Genomic DNA, 14,417 nt, shown 5'->3' with positions numbered 1-14,417 from the left:
TGCTGGCAGTACTTCGTCTGGCAATTCTGGTGATAAGGGCAAGAAGAAGATGCGTTGCCATTATTGTAAAGCCAATGATCACTTTATCAAGCAGTGTCCTAAGTTGAAGGCCAAAGAGGCAAAGCATAAAGAGGGTGGTTCCAATGCAAATGATGGTTCCACTGCAAATGCAGCCATTGTTGAGTCTTTTGTGAAAGGAGACTGTGTTGCTGATTTTTATGCAGAATGGGCTTTTACTGCAGAGTGCACTTACAATCCTACTGTCCATGATGCATGCTTGTCAGTTGCTGCAGATTCACATGTGTGGTATTTTGACAGTGGTGCTACAAAGCACATTACCTCACATCGTGAATTGTTCACCTCTCTTGAGTCTGTCCCTCATGGGAATTCAGTCACTTGTGCCAATAATGCCTCTTATCCAGTTCAGGGAGTTGGAAAGATTGTGCTTACTGCTGCAAATGGCAATTCCTTCACACTTGTTGATGCACTTTATGTACCTGGGATCAAGAAGAATCTCTTGTCTGTATCCGCACTTGCTAGACTTGGACTTGTAGTCAAATTTGTGGATGATAGATGTACAGTTCATGATCTTAGTTTTGGTGATGAAATTGTTGCATGTGGCCTTTTGTGCCGTGCGCTATATAAGCTCAATTTTTATGACAAGTGTGGACAAAATTTTGCAAATGTTGTTGCAGATTCAAGGGCTATTTAAGATGCAAAACTTTGGCATGTACGTTTTGGTCATCTGAATTTTGCTAGTTTGCTGCGTTTGCAGAAATCTGATATGGTTGCTTCTTTGCCGCCTCTTGAAGCACCTGTCAAACATGTTTGTGAAGGCTGTATTTTGTGTAAGATGCAGCGTTCTAAATTTCCAAAAGATGGTTCAGTTTGGGCCACATGCAGGTTGCAGCTTGTGCATAGTGATGTTTGTGTGCCCATGAAAACTTCGTCCTTGGGCAATTACCTGTACTTCCTGACTTTCATTGATGACTACTCCAAGCATGCATGGGTATTTACGCTTAAAGCGAAGTCCGAAGTTTTTATGTGCTTCAAACAATTTCTAGCTATGGCTGAAAATGTCTCGAAATGTACTATGGACACCCTCCGTTCCGATCGAGGGGGGGAGTATATGTCTCATGAATTTAATGCATTTCTGGCTAGTTGTGGGATAAAACACCAATGTACAGTCCCTTATACACCTCAGCAACATGGTGTTGCTGAGAGGAAAAACAGGTCACTAATGGAAATGGCACGATGTATGGTCAAAAGTCAAGCTTTGCCGCATTCTTTTTGGCTTGAGGCCATTATGTGTGCCACTTATGTACTTAACAGGTGTCCTACGAAATCTTTGCAGTCTATTACTCCATATGAAGCATGGCATGATATAAAACCTTCTATTGAGCACATGCGTGTTTTTGGCTATTTGGCATATGCTTTGGTGCCACAAGTGCAGAGCAGAAAATTGGATGATAAGGCTGTCAAATGTATTTTTGTTGGTTATAGTGCTGAAAGCAAAGGTTACAGGTTGTATCATCCGCAAACAAAACGTATTCTGGTTTCTCGGGATGTAGTGTTTGTGGAAGATTCTGTTCAGACCTTGCTATCATGGACTAGAGACAGTAATGTAAGCTCACAGGACATTTATGACACTTTGTTGCCTCTTTTCAATGGTGGAAATACGAATGTAAGTTCCAATGAGGAAAATGTACATCCTATGGGGGTTTCTAAAAATGTTTTAGATCAGCCTATTACTGATGCAGATGTACATGATGTACTTGATGAGGAAAGGGCTGAAAATGAGCAGGCTAGAGGTATGCCAAAATGGCTGGTGCACACTTTGCGTGACAGTAAATTGGATGCACCTTTGTCTAGTCGTACTCATTCAGGCTCTCGCCATGCATCTTATGCATCAGATTGTTATGCTTTGGTTGTGTCTAGCTTACATGATGTTGAGGAGCCTCTGACTTTTGATGAAGCACAAAATTCAAAAAATTGGATGGTTGCCATGCAATCAGAATATGATGCACTTATAGAAAATGACACATGGACTTTATGTGATTTGCCTCCTGGAAAAAAGGCCATTGGTACGAAGTGGGTTTACAAGTTGAAACGCAAGCCGGATGGTGAGATCGATCGCCATAAGGCTCGAGTTGTTGGAAAGGGTTATGCACTGCAAAAAGGCATATGTTATGAAGAGACTTTTGCTCCCACTTGTCGTATGACTACTGTGCGTTTTCTATGTGCATTGGCAGCTCATTTTGGTTGGGATGTAGATCAATCAGACATTGTTAATGCTTTCTTGAATGGTGACATATTTTAGGAAGTTTATGTAATGCAGCCTCGCGGTTTTGTCATAAAAGGACAAGAGGACAAAGTGTGCAAATGTAACAAGGCTTTGTATGGGTTGAAGCAATCTCCTCGTGCTTGGTATGAGAAAGCTGACACTCATTTGGTCAAACAAGGCTTTTGTAACAGTCCAACAGAAAGCACATTGTATGTAAAGCGTGAGGGTGATGTACTTCTCATTGTGGTTCTTTATGTTGATGATTTGCTGATCACTGGACCAAATGAGAGACATATTGCTGAATTTAAGGCTGATGTGAATGTTACTTTCAAGATGAAAGATTTGGGGCTTTTGCATCATTACTTGGGTATACAGTTTAAGCAGTGTGATGGTGTATTGCCTTGTGTCAGAAAAGTTACGTAGAGACATTGCTATGTAAGTTTGGACTTGAGCATTGCAAACCTATTGCCACTCCCATGGAAACAAGTTTGAACTTGAGTCTACATGATGCTCGCGATCCTGCTGATGTCACTCTTTACCAAACTGCTGTTGCCTGCCTCATTTATGTATGCAACACGAGGCCAGATATTCAGTTTGCAGTCTCACAGGTCAGCAGATTTATGCATAGCCCAGGGTCTAAGCATTGGCAAGCTGTCAAGAGGATTTTCCGCTACCTTAATGGCACTTTACATCTTGGCTTGTTTTATCCCAAGGGGGGATCATTGCCGCCAGACTTACATGCTTTTTCGGACTCAAATTGGGCTGGTTGTTTTGACACGCGAGTGTCCACAAGTGGTTTTTGTTTCATGCTTGGCAGTTCATGTATATCATGGTTGAGCAAGAAGCAACCTACTGTGGCCACTTCGAGTTATGAGGTTGAGTACAGGGCAGTCTTCACAGCTACGGTTGAGTGTATATGGCTCAGACGCCTTATGGCTGATTTGGGTGTTGGACAGGACAATGCCAACACTATCTACACTAACAGTCAGAGCGCATTGGTAGTTGCGAGGAACCCAGTTTTTCATGCTCGCACAAAGCACATTGAGGTGCATTACCACTATGTCAGGGAGAGGCTCTCAGCAGGAGAGATCAGCTTGGCTTATGTGCCAACACAGGACAACCTTGCAGATCTTTTCACAAAGGCATTGTCTCGTGAGAAGCTTGAAGCTTTCCACAAAGCTTTGGGCTTACTCCCCTTTGTGGACTGATCCTGTCCTCAGGGCATGGCACTTCCCTTTACTCATGTGCCAACTCTCGTTCACCGCATCACTCCAGGGGGGATTTGTTACCATATACATGTGGTAATGATGTGTGTGAACACACTAGGACCGCCGGGGCATTTTTTGCCTCTTTAAGAGGTTTTTCCCCCCGTGCATTGTATATACGCCCATCACTCTAGGGCTATCTATCTTTCCATTGCACACTAAGTAACACACTCTCTATTGTGTGCCTTGAGCTTCCTTCGTCTTCTCCAAGCTGTGTGTGTTTCTCTGCAACCCTAATTCCAACAAGGCATAGAATGTGTTTTCTTGCTAAGCCCGTCAACTGAAACAATCCAAGTTGCTTCCCTCGATCAAATTTCAATTTTTGGCATACTACGCATTTTGAAACATACTCTTGTATGTTTACTGTTCATGGTAGACAAGCATAAATACATTTCTACTCCTTGAAGAGTAGATTATGGAATCCTTGTTTGACCCGCATAAGGAGAAGCATGGGATTCATACATGACTTTCTTATTGTATTGGTAACACATAGTCTATTGCCGTTTGGAAGATAACCATCCTTCAAGGTGAATGGTTCTTTTTTTTTTCTTCCCTAATGCAAGACTGTAATTACCTACTTAAAGTCTTGGTCAACAACATACTCATCTATCATAAAAATAGATCATTGTGAGTTTCTATAGACACCACATTTACCCTTGGCCATTGTGAAAGTGTATCAACCACTTGAATCTGCTTGCCAGCAATGTGAGAAATATGAAATTTAAATTGCAAAAGAAAATTTGCCCACCTCGTTTGTTTGTTGGAAAGCTTGGTTTGTGTCATGAAGTTCTTGAGGCTTTGTGATCCATTAGTAGGATGCATGGAGTCCCCAATGAATAGTGCTTCCATGTGTCTAGGACATGTAGAACAACTAAAAAATATTTTTCATATATGCCCAATACCCGTTCATCGACATTGAGCCTTCGGCTCTCATATGCTATGGCATGCCCTTCTTGAAGAAAAACTGCTCCAAGGCAATCACCACAAGCATCACATTGGACCTCAAATGGCTTTGAGACATCCTGAAGCATAAGGACTGGTTGGGAGGTAAGCTTCTCTTTGAGCTTGTCAAAATAATTTTTCTCCTTAGCAGTCCATGAATACTTAATGTTCTTCTTTGTTAAGCCATGTAATGGTTCTGCTATTTGAGAAAATTTTGCTATGAAGCGTCTATAGTATGCACACATACCAATAAAGCTTCTTAACTCATGTAGATTCCTTGGATTAGGCCATGCTTTTATTACCTCTAACTTTGATGGATCCATACAGATACCATCTTGAGAGATAATGTGACCTAAATATATTGAATCTCTTGTAGAAAAAATTACTTTTCTTTTGATTAATGAAATATTACTCTCTCTCACAACTTGCAAGATTAGCTGGAGGTGTCACTTGTACTCCTCAAGAGAATTTGAGTGGCCTGAAGATTTTTTTTCCATCGTGAGTTTGAATGTAGTTGGAGTATTTTTCGCGCTAGAACTTGTAACTTCTCATAGATCTTCTAGCCGAAACACTGGAAATCTTTTTTTAATAGTGATCCTAGTTAGGCTCTATAGTCAACACACATGTGATATGTGCCATATTTCTTTTTATCTAAAAATACTGGTGAATAGAATGGAGAGGATCTAGGCCTCACCATCCCTTTTTCCACCAATTCATGCACTTGCCTCATGATTCTCCTCTTGTTGAGCTTGTGAAACTCAATAAGGAGGTTTGTTAGGCAGTGAGCTTCCTAGTAGAAGCTCTATTGCATGGTCATCATCCCCTCATTTTGGAGGTAGCTCACTAGGGATGTCATCCATTTAGGAAATTAGAAAACTCTAATTCCTCTTGATTTCCTTTATTGCTACTTGTGAAAACATTAGAATCATTTACAGATTCTCTAACAAAAATCATTGTTGAGAGGCACATGTCAGAAACTGACTCTGAATAGCTAAGTCGGATTTTGACTTATCGGATATTTACTGAGCTGTATTTTGCTAAGTCGGATGTAACTGTATTTCAGTTGCAGTCTGCTGAATGTCTTGTGACTGGGTAGTTAAGTCGGATTTATCTATATAAGTGGGGAATGTATCTGCGCACGGGGTATCTGTTCTCTGATATGAATGTGATGATGATGGTGCAGTGCAGCAACTATTCAGTGTATTTTTTGCTTACTCTGATATTTAGAGTAGTCATGTTTATTGTGTCTGAATTGTTGTTAATGAAGTATGGTGGAGTAGATGGTTATTATTGCTGTGTATGATGTTCATGTGTTGACCTAACCCACAACACATTTGGCGATCCGCTGGGTTAACGTTTATTTTCAAGTAATGATGCATGTCAGAGGGAGACAGGAGAGTAGGAAGAGTGTACTACACAAGGGCTCAAGCACAGGCTGGAAACATTGATCCATTTAACTATGATCATGACAATCAGCAATCACCCGATGCTCAGGGGCAGCAACCTGTAGACCAAGGAGGGGTAGGATCAGGAGCAGCAGGAGAAGAGAGAGTGAGGCAATTTATTGGAGCTTTATTCCTGGCAAGAAGAACCACCAGGAGAAGGATCCAGTTTGACCCACTTCAGGGGGCTACCAGGCAAAGACCTAGGAGACCACCACAACCCATTCCAATGGCTCAACCACCACCCAACCCAAAGGTCAAGGCAGCCAAGTTTAGAGCAGGTAGTAAGGAAGATGCTGACTGTCATGTGGCACAGTTTGAAACTAAGTGGCAGGCAAGTGGCTATCAGGTGATGTATGCTGATGGAGTAAAGATGGAACAGTTTGCTGCCACATTGGAAGGAAAGGCCATGAGTTGGTTCAACCAATATGGCATTGCACATTTTGCTACTTATAATGCTTTGAAGCAGGCATTTCTGCAGAGATTTAGAAAGGAGAAGACTCCGACTGATGTCCTGAGAAAACTCAGAGACATTAAGCAAAATAAGATGCTGGTTGAAGACTATGCACAGAAGTTCAGAATTTTAGTAGAAAGATTGCAGGGGAATGAAAGACCCACTAATGAAATGTTAGCAGGTTATTTTTTGAAAGGATTGAGAAGCAGCTTAAAGGGAGCAGTAGCTAGCATTGATATTGCTGGAGGTCTGGATGACCTTGTTACTGCTGCTGCAAGGGTGGAGAAGAGACTTGGCATGAACAAAGCAAAAGGAAAAGAAGACAGTGACTCAGATTCAGAAGAAGCATTTGAAGACACAGATTCCAGTGGGAACTCAGATTCAGACTCACCATCAGACAGTGATGAGGAAACAGAAAAAAGAAAGAAGAAAAAGAGCAGTAAGAAGAAGAAAGTTAAGCAAAAGTAGAGTATTGAGCAAGATTTGGTAGGCAAACTTAAAAAGTTTGGTTATTCTGTTGTAGCACCTAAAGAAAAAGTGTATTGTCACATTTGTGAAAGGGATGGACATAGTACTGCTAGCTGTTGGTATAATCCAAAGAATAGAGGGCAGACAGCACCTAACATAGGAAGAGGAAGACCAGAAATTGGAGCAAATCAAGCAGTACCATTTAGGGGAAGACCACCATTTCAGAGGGAAAGACCTCCTAGACCTCCTTGGAGAGAGCAGGAGAACAATAATAATAGGAGACCCTGTGTGTACTGTGGTGCACCAGATCACTGGGTAGGTCCCAATTGTGCTTTATGGGTGAAGCATAGGGAAGAAAGGGGAATGCCCATTGTGAGATATAATCAGCCCAATCAACCTGAAAATCAGCAACAGCAGCAACAGCAGCAGCAGCAAAATCAGCCAGCAGCTCAGGCAAATGTAATCTTGTTTGATGTGTTTTCTTAGGATAAGCAGATGCAAGATACTGACCAAGAACAGGAGCATCAAGGGAATGAAGAGGAACATCAATGGGCTTGTGACTTTAACCAATGTGTGCAGGAGGATCATGTTGAAGTTCTAGCAGTGACTAGGTCTAAGGATAAAGCACCTTTGGATTGGAAGGAGCAAAAAGGGGTAAGAGACCAGGTTACAAAAAGGATTGCCAAACACCAGGCAAAGTAGGTGGATATTGAGGATGACCCAAAAGAAAAGGAAGAGCAGAATAAAGGGAGTAAGGAGATGGAAAATAAACAGGATAAGGATTGGTTTGAAATACTTATTAGCTCACCTCTTCAATTATCTTTGGATCAGTTGTTGCAATTGGTTCCAGCTTTCAAAGGCAGATTGTTCAGAAAGCTGCAGAACCTGAATGGACTTGGCACAATGGACAGGCAGTTTTATTCAGCAGCAGCAAATAGAATTGATCCAGCAGATGTGGACTTTGTGGTACCAGTTATTAAAGTACACTTTCTTGGAGAAAATTTTGATGATGTGTTATTGGATGGAGGCTCTGGGGTGAATATTTTACCAGAGGCAGTGTACAAAAGAATGGAGTTGGGAGCTATGGCTCCAGCACCTTTTCAGGTGAAAATGGCAGACCAATCTAGGGTACAACCTTTGGGAATTCTCAAAGCACAGGAAATTCAGGTGTCAGGATTATCCTTTTTTGTTAATTTTGTGGTACTCAGAATGTCAGACTCAGCAGCTGCATATGAAATGCTATTAGGAAGGCCTTGGTTCAGATTAGCTAAAGTAAGACAGGACTGGGGAGAAAATGTTGTCATATTGAAAAAAGGGAAAAAGAAAGTAACCATACCTATGAGGGGAAGGAAGATGGTTCCATTAAGTGAGAAACCACTGTTTGCTCAGACTATTAATTTTGCTGATGAGGTCACAGATGACCAAGAGGAAGAGTTCTTGAAGGCCAATCCAACTGTTGTACCTGTGTTTGAAGTAGATGTGGAAAGCATGTTACAGCAGGGTAAGAAACAGGATGAGCCAGATACAGGTTTAGCACCAGGACAGACAGTGCAGGGTAAGGAACTGTTACAGTTGGTGGACCAGAAATATGCTATGTCTGATAAGGAACAGATTCAGCAGGAAGAAAAGGAGGCCAGGGATATGGCTGAGAAAATCTATGAAAAGAAGTTTGGGGCATCAAGCAGGGTAGAAAAGGAGGAGCTTCAGGAGCTAAATTTCGGAACAGAGGCAGAACCAAGAATGGTCAGAGTGAGTGCACACATTCAAGGGGAATTTCTGGCACAGCTGTTGCAATTATTGGTTGATTATAAGGATGTGTTTGCTTGGGATTATTCTCAGGTGAGAGGCATTGACCCAGCACTACATCAGCATAGGATTAATTTGAAAGAGGGTGCAAAACCAATTGTGCAGCAAAGATATAGAATGAATCCTAACTTTGCCAAACAGGTGAAGGAGGAGCTTGATAAGCTCCTGGCAGTAGGGTTCATTAAACCTGTACATGAAGTATCATGGTTGTCTCCTATACTGGTTGTGCCAAAGAAAAATGGAGCTTTAAGAGTATGTGTGGATTATAGAAAATTGAATGCAGCAACCATTACTGATCCCTTTCCTATGCCATTTTGTGATGCTGTGTTGGATGCAGTAGCTGGTCATGAAATGTACAGCTTTTTGGATGGATTTTCTGGTTATAATCAGATTAGTGTTGCTGAGTCGGATCAGCATAAAACAGCTTTTATAACTGAATGGGGAGCCTTTGCCTACACAGTGATGAGTTTTGGGTTAACCAATGGACCACCTTCATTTAATTTTGTTGCTCATAAGGTGTTTGAACCTTACTTACAGGACTTTATGAGAGTCTTTGTGGATTATTTCTCAGTGTTTGGAAAGAAGGATAAACATCTGCTACATCTGAAGCTCTGTTTTGAAAGATGCAGACAATTCAGGATGGCTCTGAATCCTTATAAAAGTGTAATTGCTGTGAGGAGTGGAATACTTTTAGGACATGTGGTGTCAGAAGCAGGAATGGCTATAGATGTCAAGAAAATAGAAGCCATTCAAGCAGCACCAGTTCCTACCAATGTTAAAGAGTTAATGAGGTTTGTTGGACAGACAAAGTGGCACTCCAGATATTTGAGGTATTTGTCTAATGTATGCTTGCCATTAACTCAATTAACAAAGAAGGATGTGGCATTTGTATGGGATGAACCTCAGCAGAAATCATTTCAGATGTTGAAGAAAATGATATCAGTAGCACCAATTTTGCAGCCACCTGATTGGTCATTGCCTTTTCATGTGTTTGTTGATGCGTCGGATATAGCAATAGGAGCTGTACTGATGCAGGAGAAGGAGAAGGGATGGTTCAGACCTGTGTACTATGCAAGCAGGGTTCTCACAGGTGCAGAAAGAAACTATCCTGTGACAGAAAGAGAAGCTTTAGGGATGGTATATGCATTGAATAAATTCAGGCATTACTTGTTGGGGAACAAGATAGTTTTTCATGTTGATCATCAGGCCTTGTTGTATTTGATCAAGAAGCCACTTATTACTGGAAGGCTTGCAAGATGGATGTTGTTATTGCAGGAGTTTGACTTTCAGATTGAGCATACTCCGGGGAAGGAGCATGTAATTGCAGATTATCTAAGCAGGATTGAAACAGGTGAAGCACCTACTGGGGTAGATGATGCACTTCCTGATGCTCAGCTGTTTGATGTGCAGACTGCTGTGACTGAGTCTTGGTATGATCAATTGCTGATGTTTTTGAATGATGGAACTATACCAAGGGAGTTCAATGCTGATCAGAGAAGAAAATTTGCACTGAAAACCAGACCCTATTTAGTTATTGCAGGGGCACTATATAAGAAAGGCATTGATCAAGTGATAAGAAGATGTGTACCAGAATTTGAGCAAAGTGCAGTCTTGCAGGAAGCACATTCAGGCACAGTAGGAGGGCATTTCTCTGGAGATACTACAGGGAAGAAGATTTTGCAGGCTGGATTATGGTGGCCTACAGTGTTAAAGGATGCACATGATTATGCCAAAAGATGTGTAATTTGTCAGAAAATAGGTCAACCTGATTCAAACAGGGATAGGATGGGGGATCATCCTATTTTGCCTTTGGAACCTTTTCAAAAGTGGGGTTTGGACTTTGTAGGACCTGTCAAACCAACTTCCAAGAGGGGATGCAGATACATTTTAGTGGCTACAGATTATTGTACTAAGTGGGTAGAAGCAGTAGCATTGAAGGATAATAAAGCTTCAAGTGTGGCCAGATTTCTTTATCATAACATTATGACCAGGTTTGGGTGTCCAGTGGAGCTGGTAAGTGATAGAGGAACTCATTTTCTGAATGAAGTAATTTCAGAGCTAACAAGGACACATATGATTATGCACAAGAAGTCTACAGCATATCATCCACAGGCTAATGGTCAGGCTGAGAGCTCTAACAAAACACTGGTAAGGATTTTGAAAAAGATTGTGACAGAGAATCAGAAGGATTGGGATGATAAGTTGGATTCTGCCTTATGGTCCTTTAGAACAGCTTTCAAAGTCACTACTGGTATGACACCATTCAAGCTGGTGTATGGGCTGGAAGCTATGGTTCCTATGGAGTTTGTGGTACCAAGTTTAAGAGTCTCAGCAGAGAAGCAGTCTCCAAAGTTGTCAGTACTACACAGGAACAAATATCTGATGCAGCTGGAGGAGGATAGGTTGGTAAGCTCTTACATTACTGAAGTCATACAAAGAAGAAGACAAGCATGGGTGACCAAGAATGTGAAGTTCAAGATCTTTCAGGTTGGAGATTGGGTAATGTTGTACAACTCTAAGCTGGGACCACATCCTGGTAAATTGTCATTGAGATATCAGGGACCATATCAGATTGTGCAGGATAAAGGACAAGGGACATTCATCATAGCTGATGTGTTTGGTACAAGAGTGGAAAAGGCAGTTAATGGTTTCAGGCTGAAGAAATTTTAGGGAAAGCCACCTCATTTGGACTGGCCAAGTGTAGCCTGCATAACTGTAATACCCTTACAGCCAGGAGATTCAGAATCAGCAAAAGGAAAAGGAAAAATGCTGGTTTGCATGGATTTGAGGAGGTCTTTTCATAGTATCCCATATAATTCACGGGTTGGAGGAAGTAGGCAGTTCCAAAGTGCACATCCGATTCAACATTGCAGATGTTGGAAGAGTACCTGTGTCGGAACTGACCAAGTCGGAATTTTTAATAAGAAATTATTAGGCCGGACTAATAACTTCGGGGAGTGTGCTGAAAAGAAGTTTCGTAGCACTTCAAGGATACTGGGTGGAGATATGTGTGCATGGTGTAGCGAGTATAATCATACATGCAACAAAAGTTTAGTACACATGCAGCAGCGCGGAGCATTCGGGTTTTCGCTTGAAGAAGCTTTATTCAGTCCTGCCATGCCGAAAGCAAAGCAATTGATGGCCATGCAACCACAGCCTGATGAGGAGCAGACCGAAGGTTCGGGGCGACGTTTGAGAAGCAAAGCTTTGCCTATGCGGCTTGACGTTAGCAGTGCAGACGAAAATAGTGACTCTGCAGAAGAGGAAACGCCAATGCCGACTCCTGTGTCAGAAGGTAAGGTGATGCAAACATTAATGGACCCTTTTATGGATTTCAAAGTTGACATAGATTGTCAGGCATAGCGCAACGCCATATGGTTGCAGCAGGTAGGATTGTATGAGTTTTCCATTCTGCCTTGGGAAGAATGTAAAAACAATGTATATGCAAAGTCTCAGTTGGAAATACTTAGGAAGACTAAGGGGAGAGTGTCACCGCATGTGGTACTCAATGTGGAGTTGGTGTCTGAGGTGTTCAAGCTGCCTTTGCATCCTAATACACCTATTCCAAAGTGTTCAGAGGAAGCACTGAAAAAGAAGTTTGGTCCAAGAGAAGGAGGCAGGCAGTATTACATGTTAAAGAATGTGGCATATGCTAGGAGAGAGTAGCTTAAGTGGTACTTGGAGAGGCTATGCTTTATTGTGAAGTTTGATTATATGTCAAAAGAAAACTTTGCACCATTAAGCTATGCAGAGCAGGGAGGAGAAGTGAGCTGGGCTCACTGGGTGTATGAAAAGCTGGCAGCAGAGATTCATTCTTCAGATAAGAGGAAGACACAGGCAAATAGTAGGTTATGTGGTTACTTGTCAGCATTGTTTTTTTTTGCACAGAGAGTACAGAATGGTGAAGCAAGGTGGCCTGTGAAAGCAGAAAAACTGGTGCAGGAGAAGCAGCAGCCAGTTCAGATTGAGCATCCCATCATGGTGCATTCTGAAAAGACAGGATTTGTGAAGTTTAATGCTAAGCATATGGAGGCTTATGAGGATTTGGTGAAAGCCAAATATACTCCAGGAGAGGCCTTTGAAGAAATCACAGCAAAAATGCAGTTTGCAGAATTTGGCACCATGGATGTTGATTCACCAATGCAGGTAAAAGCAGAGGAAACACCAATAAGGCTTGGTAAGGCTTTCACATTATCCAACAAGAGGAAGAAGTCTGAACCAGTCAGCAGAGTGTTTTCTAGATTAGATTTCAGTACTGAGGAAGTCTCTGGAGTATCAGTAGATACTGGGAAATTGGACAGTGATAAAGTAGTTCAGATGCTGCAGTAGGTGCAGGAATTTGTGAGGCAGCAGAATAATATGCTGAAGGTTCAGAGTATGCAAGCTGAAAGGAATGCAGAAAAATTGATGGAGTTTAAAGGACAGGTGTCACAGGTGAAATAGTTTGAAGAGCAGATAGCTATGATGAAAGTAAAGTATGAGCAGGATATGGAGGAAACAGTGGGGAAACAGAAGATGGAGTTAGCAAAAGTGAAGAGATCATTGGGGGAGTTTAAGCAATGGACTGAGAAAGTGGAGGCAGTGGTTGCTTTGGAATTGGAAGACATGGAAAAGAGGAATGCAGAGTTACAGGTCACTGTGGAGATGCAGAGGTTGAGATTGGAACCTTTGCAGATATTAGAGCAACAGATGTTGGCACAAGAGGAAATTAGCTTGAGTGCAGTATTAATGAAAGAAGGAGAAGTGTCTATTCTCAAGCAGTAGTTAGCTTTGGTTGCACAGGAGATGTGGCAAAAGACCAAGGAAAGAATGAGATTTGTCATTAAGTATCCATATGAGGTGTTAAAGGCAGGGTTAGTGCATGAGGTAGAAGCACAATTGTTGAAGGAAGTGGAGGAATTGCAAAAGGAGAGAGACTGTTTGAAGCAGCAGGTTCAGCAGATGGAAGAGAATAAGAGACAGCAGCTTGCAGAGTCAGAAAAGAAAGAGGAGAATTTTACTAATAGTTTTTTGATGCAGGATGTAGCTGAGGAGAAAGTGGCAGAAGAGCAGATCGATACTGAGATTGCAGATAGAGCACAAGAGGTGGAAATGGGAAAAGATGATGCAGCAGAATCAGATGCAGTAAAGGAAGCAGAGCTGGTGGATCATAAAGTGAGTACTGAGGACCAGAGTAAGGAAGAAGCTGTGCAGCAGAGGGTGGATTTCTGATCAAGGGATATGTGGATCCGGGTCAGATTTCTGCGAAATCTACCACCGGGGCGTGCCATGTGTTGAGAGGCACATGTCAGAAACTGACTCTGAATAGCTAAGTCGGATTTTGACTTATCGGATATTTACTGAGCTGTATTTTGCTAAGTCGGATGTAACTGTATTTCAGTTGCAGTCTGCTGAATGTCTTGTGACTGGGTAGTTAAGTCGGATTTATCTATATAAGTGGGGAATGTATCTGCGCACGGGGTATCTGTTCTCTGATATGAATGTGATGATGATGGTGCAGTGCAGCAACTATTCAGTGTATTTTCTGCTTACTCTGATATTTAGAGTAGTCATGTTTACTGTGTCTAAATTGTTGTTAATGAAGTATGGTGGAGTAGATGGTTATTATTGCTGTGTATGATGTTCATGTGTTGACCTAACCCACAACAATCATATATGCAATAATAGAGATTTTCATTGACTTATCAAAAGCAAGTGTATTTACTAGGGAGATGGTGTTCCCTGAACCATTAGCATCTATGTACATGCTCTTTTCC

General features: G+C 41.7%; 1 protein-coding gene across 1 annotated transcript; it reads left to right on the top strand.

Moving 5' to 3' along the window:
• The first annotated feature begins 13,446 nt into the window (after window positions 1–13,446).
• On the top strand, window positions 13,447–13,872 carry LOC147455190 (uncharacterized). The gene has a single exon (XM_086513674.1). The coding sequence runs from the start codon at window positions 13,447–13,449 to the stop codon at window positions 13,870–13,872; it is 426 nt and encodes a 141-aa protein (XP_086369800.1).
• The last annotated feature ends 545 nt before the right edge of the window (window positions 13,873–14,417 follow it).

Source organism: Adiantum capillus-veneris, chromosome 6 (assembly GCF_014529385.1).
Source record: "Adiantum capillus-veneris isolate H3 chromosome 6, ASM1452938v2, whole genome shotgun sequence".
Taxonomy (NCBI): Eukaryota; Viridiplantae; Streptophyta; class Polypodiopsida; order Polypodiales; family Pteridaceae; genus Adiantum; species Adiantum capillus-veneris.
Note: the sequence above shows the minus strand (reverse complement) of the source record. Positions and strands in the feature narration are given on the sequence as shown.

Coding starts and splice junctions, on each gene's coding strand:
- LOC147455190 (XM_086513674.1), top strand. CDS start 13,447: ATGTGGCAAAAGACCAAGGAAAGAATGAGATTTGTCATTAAGTATCCA.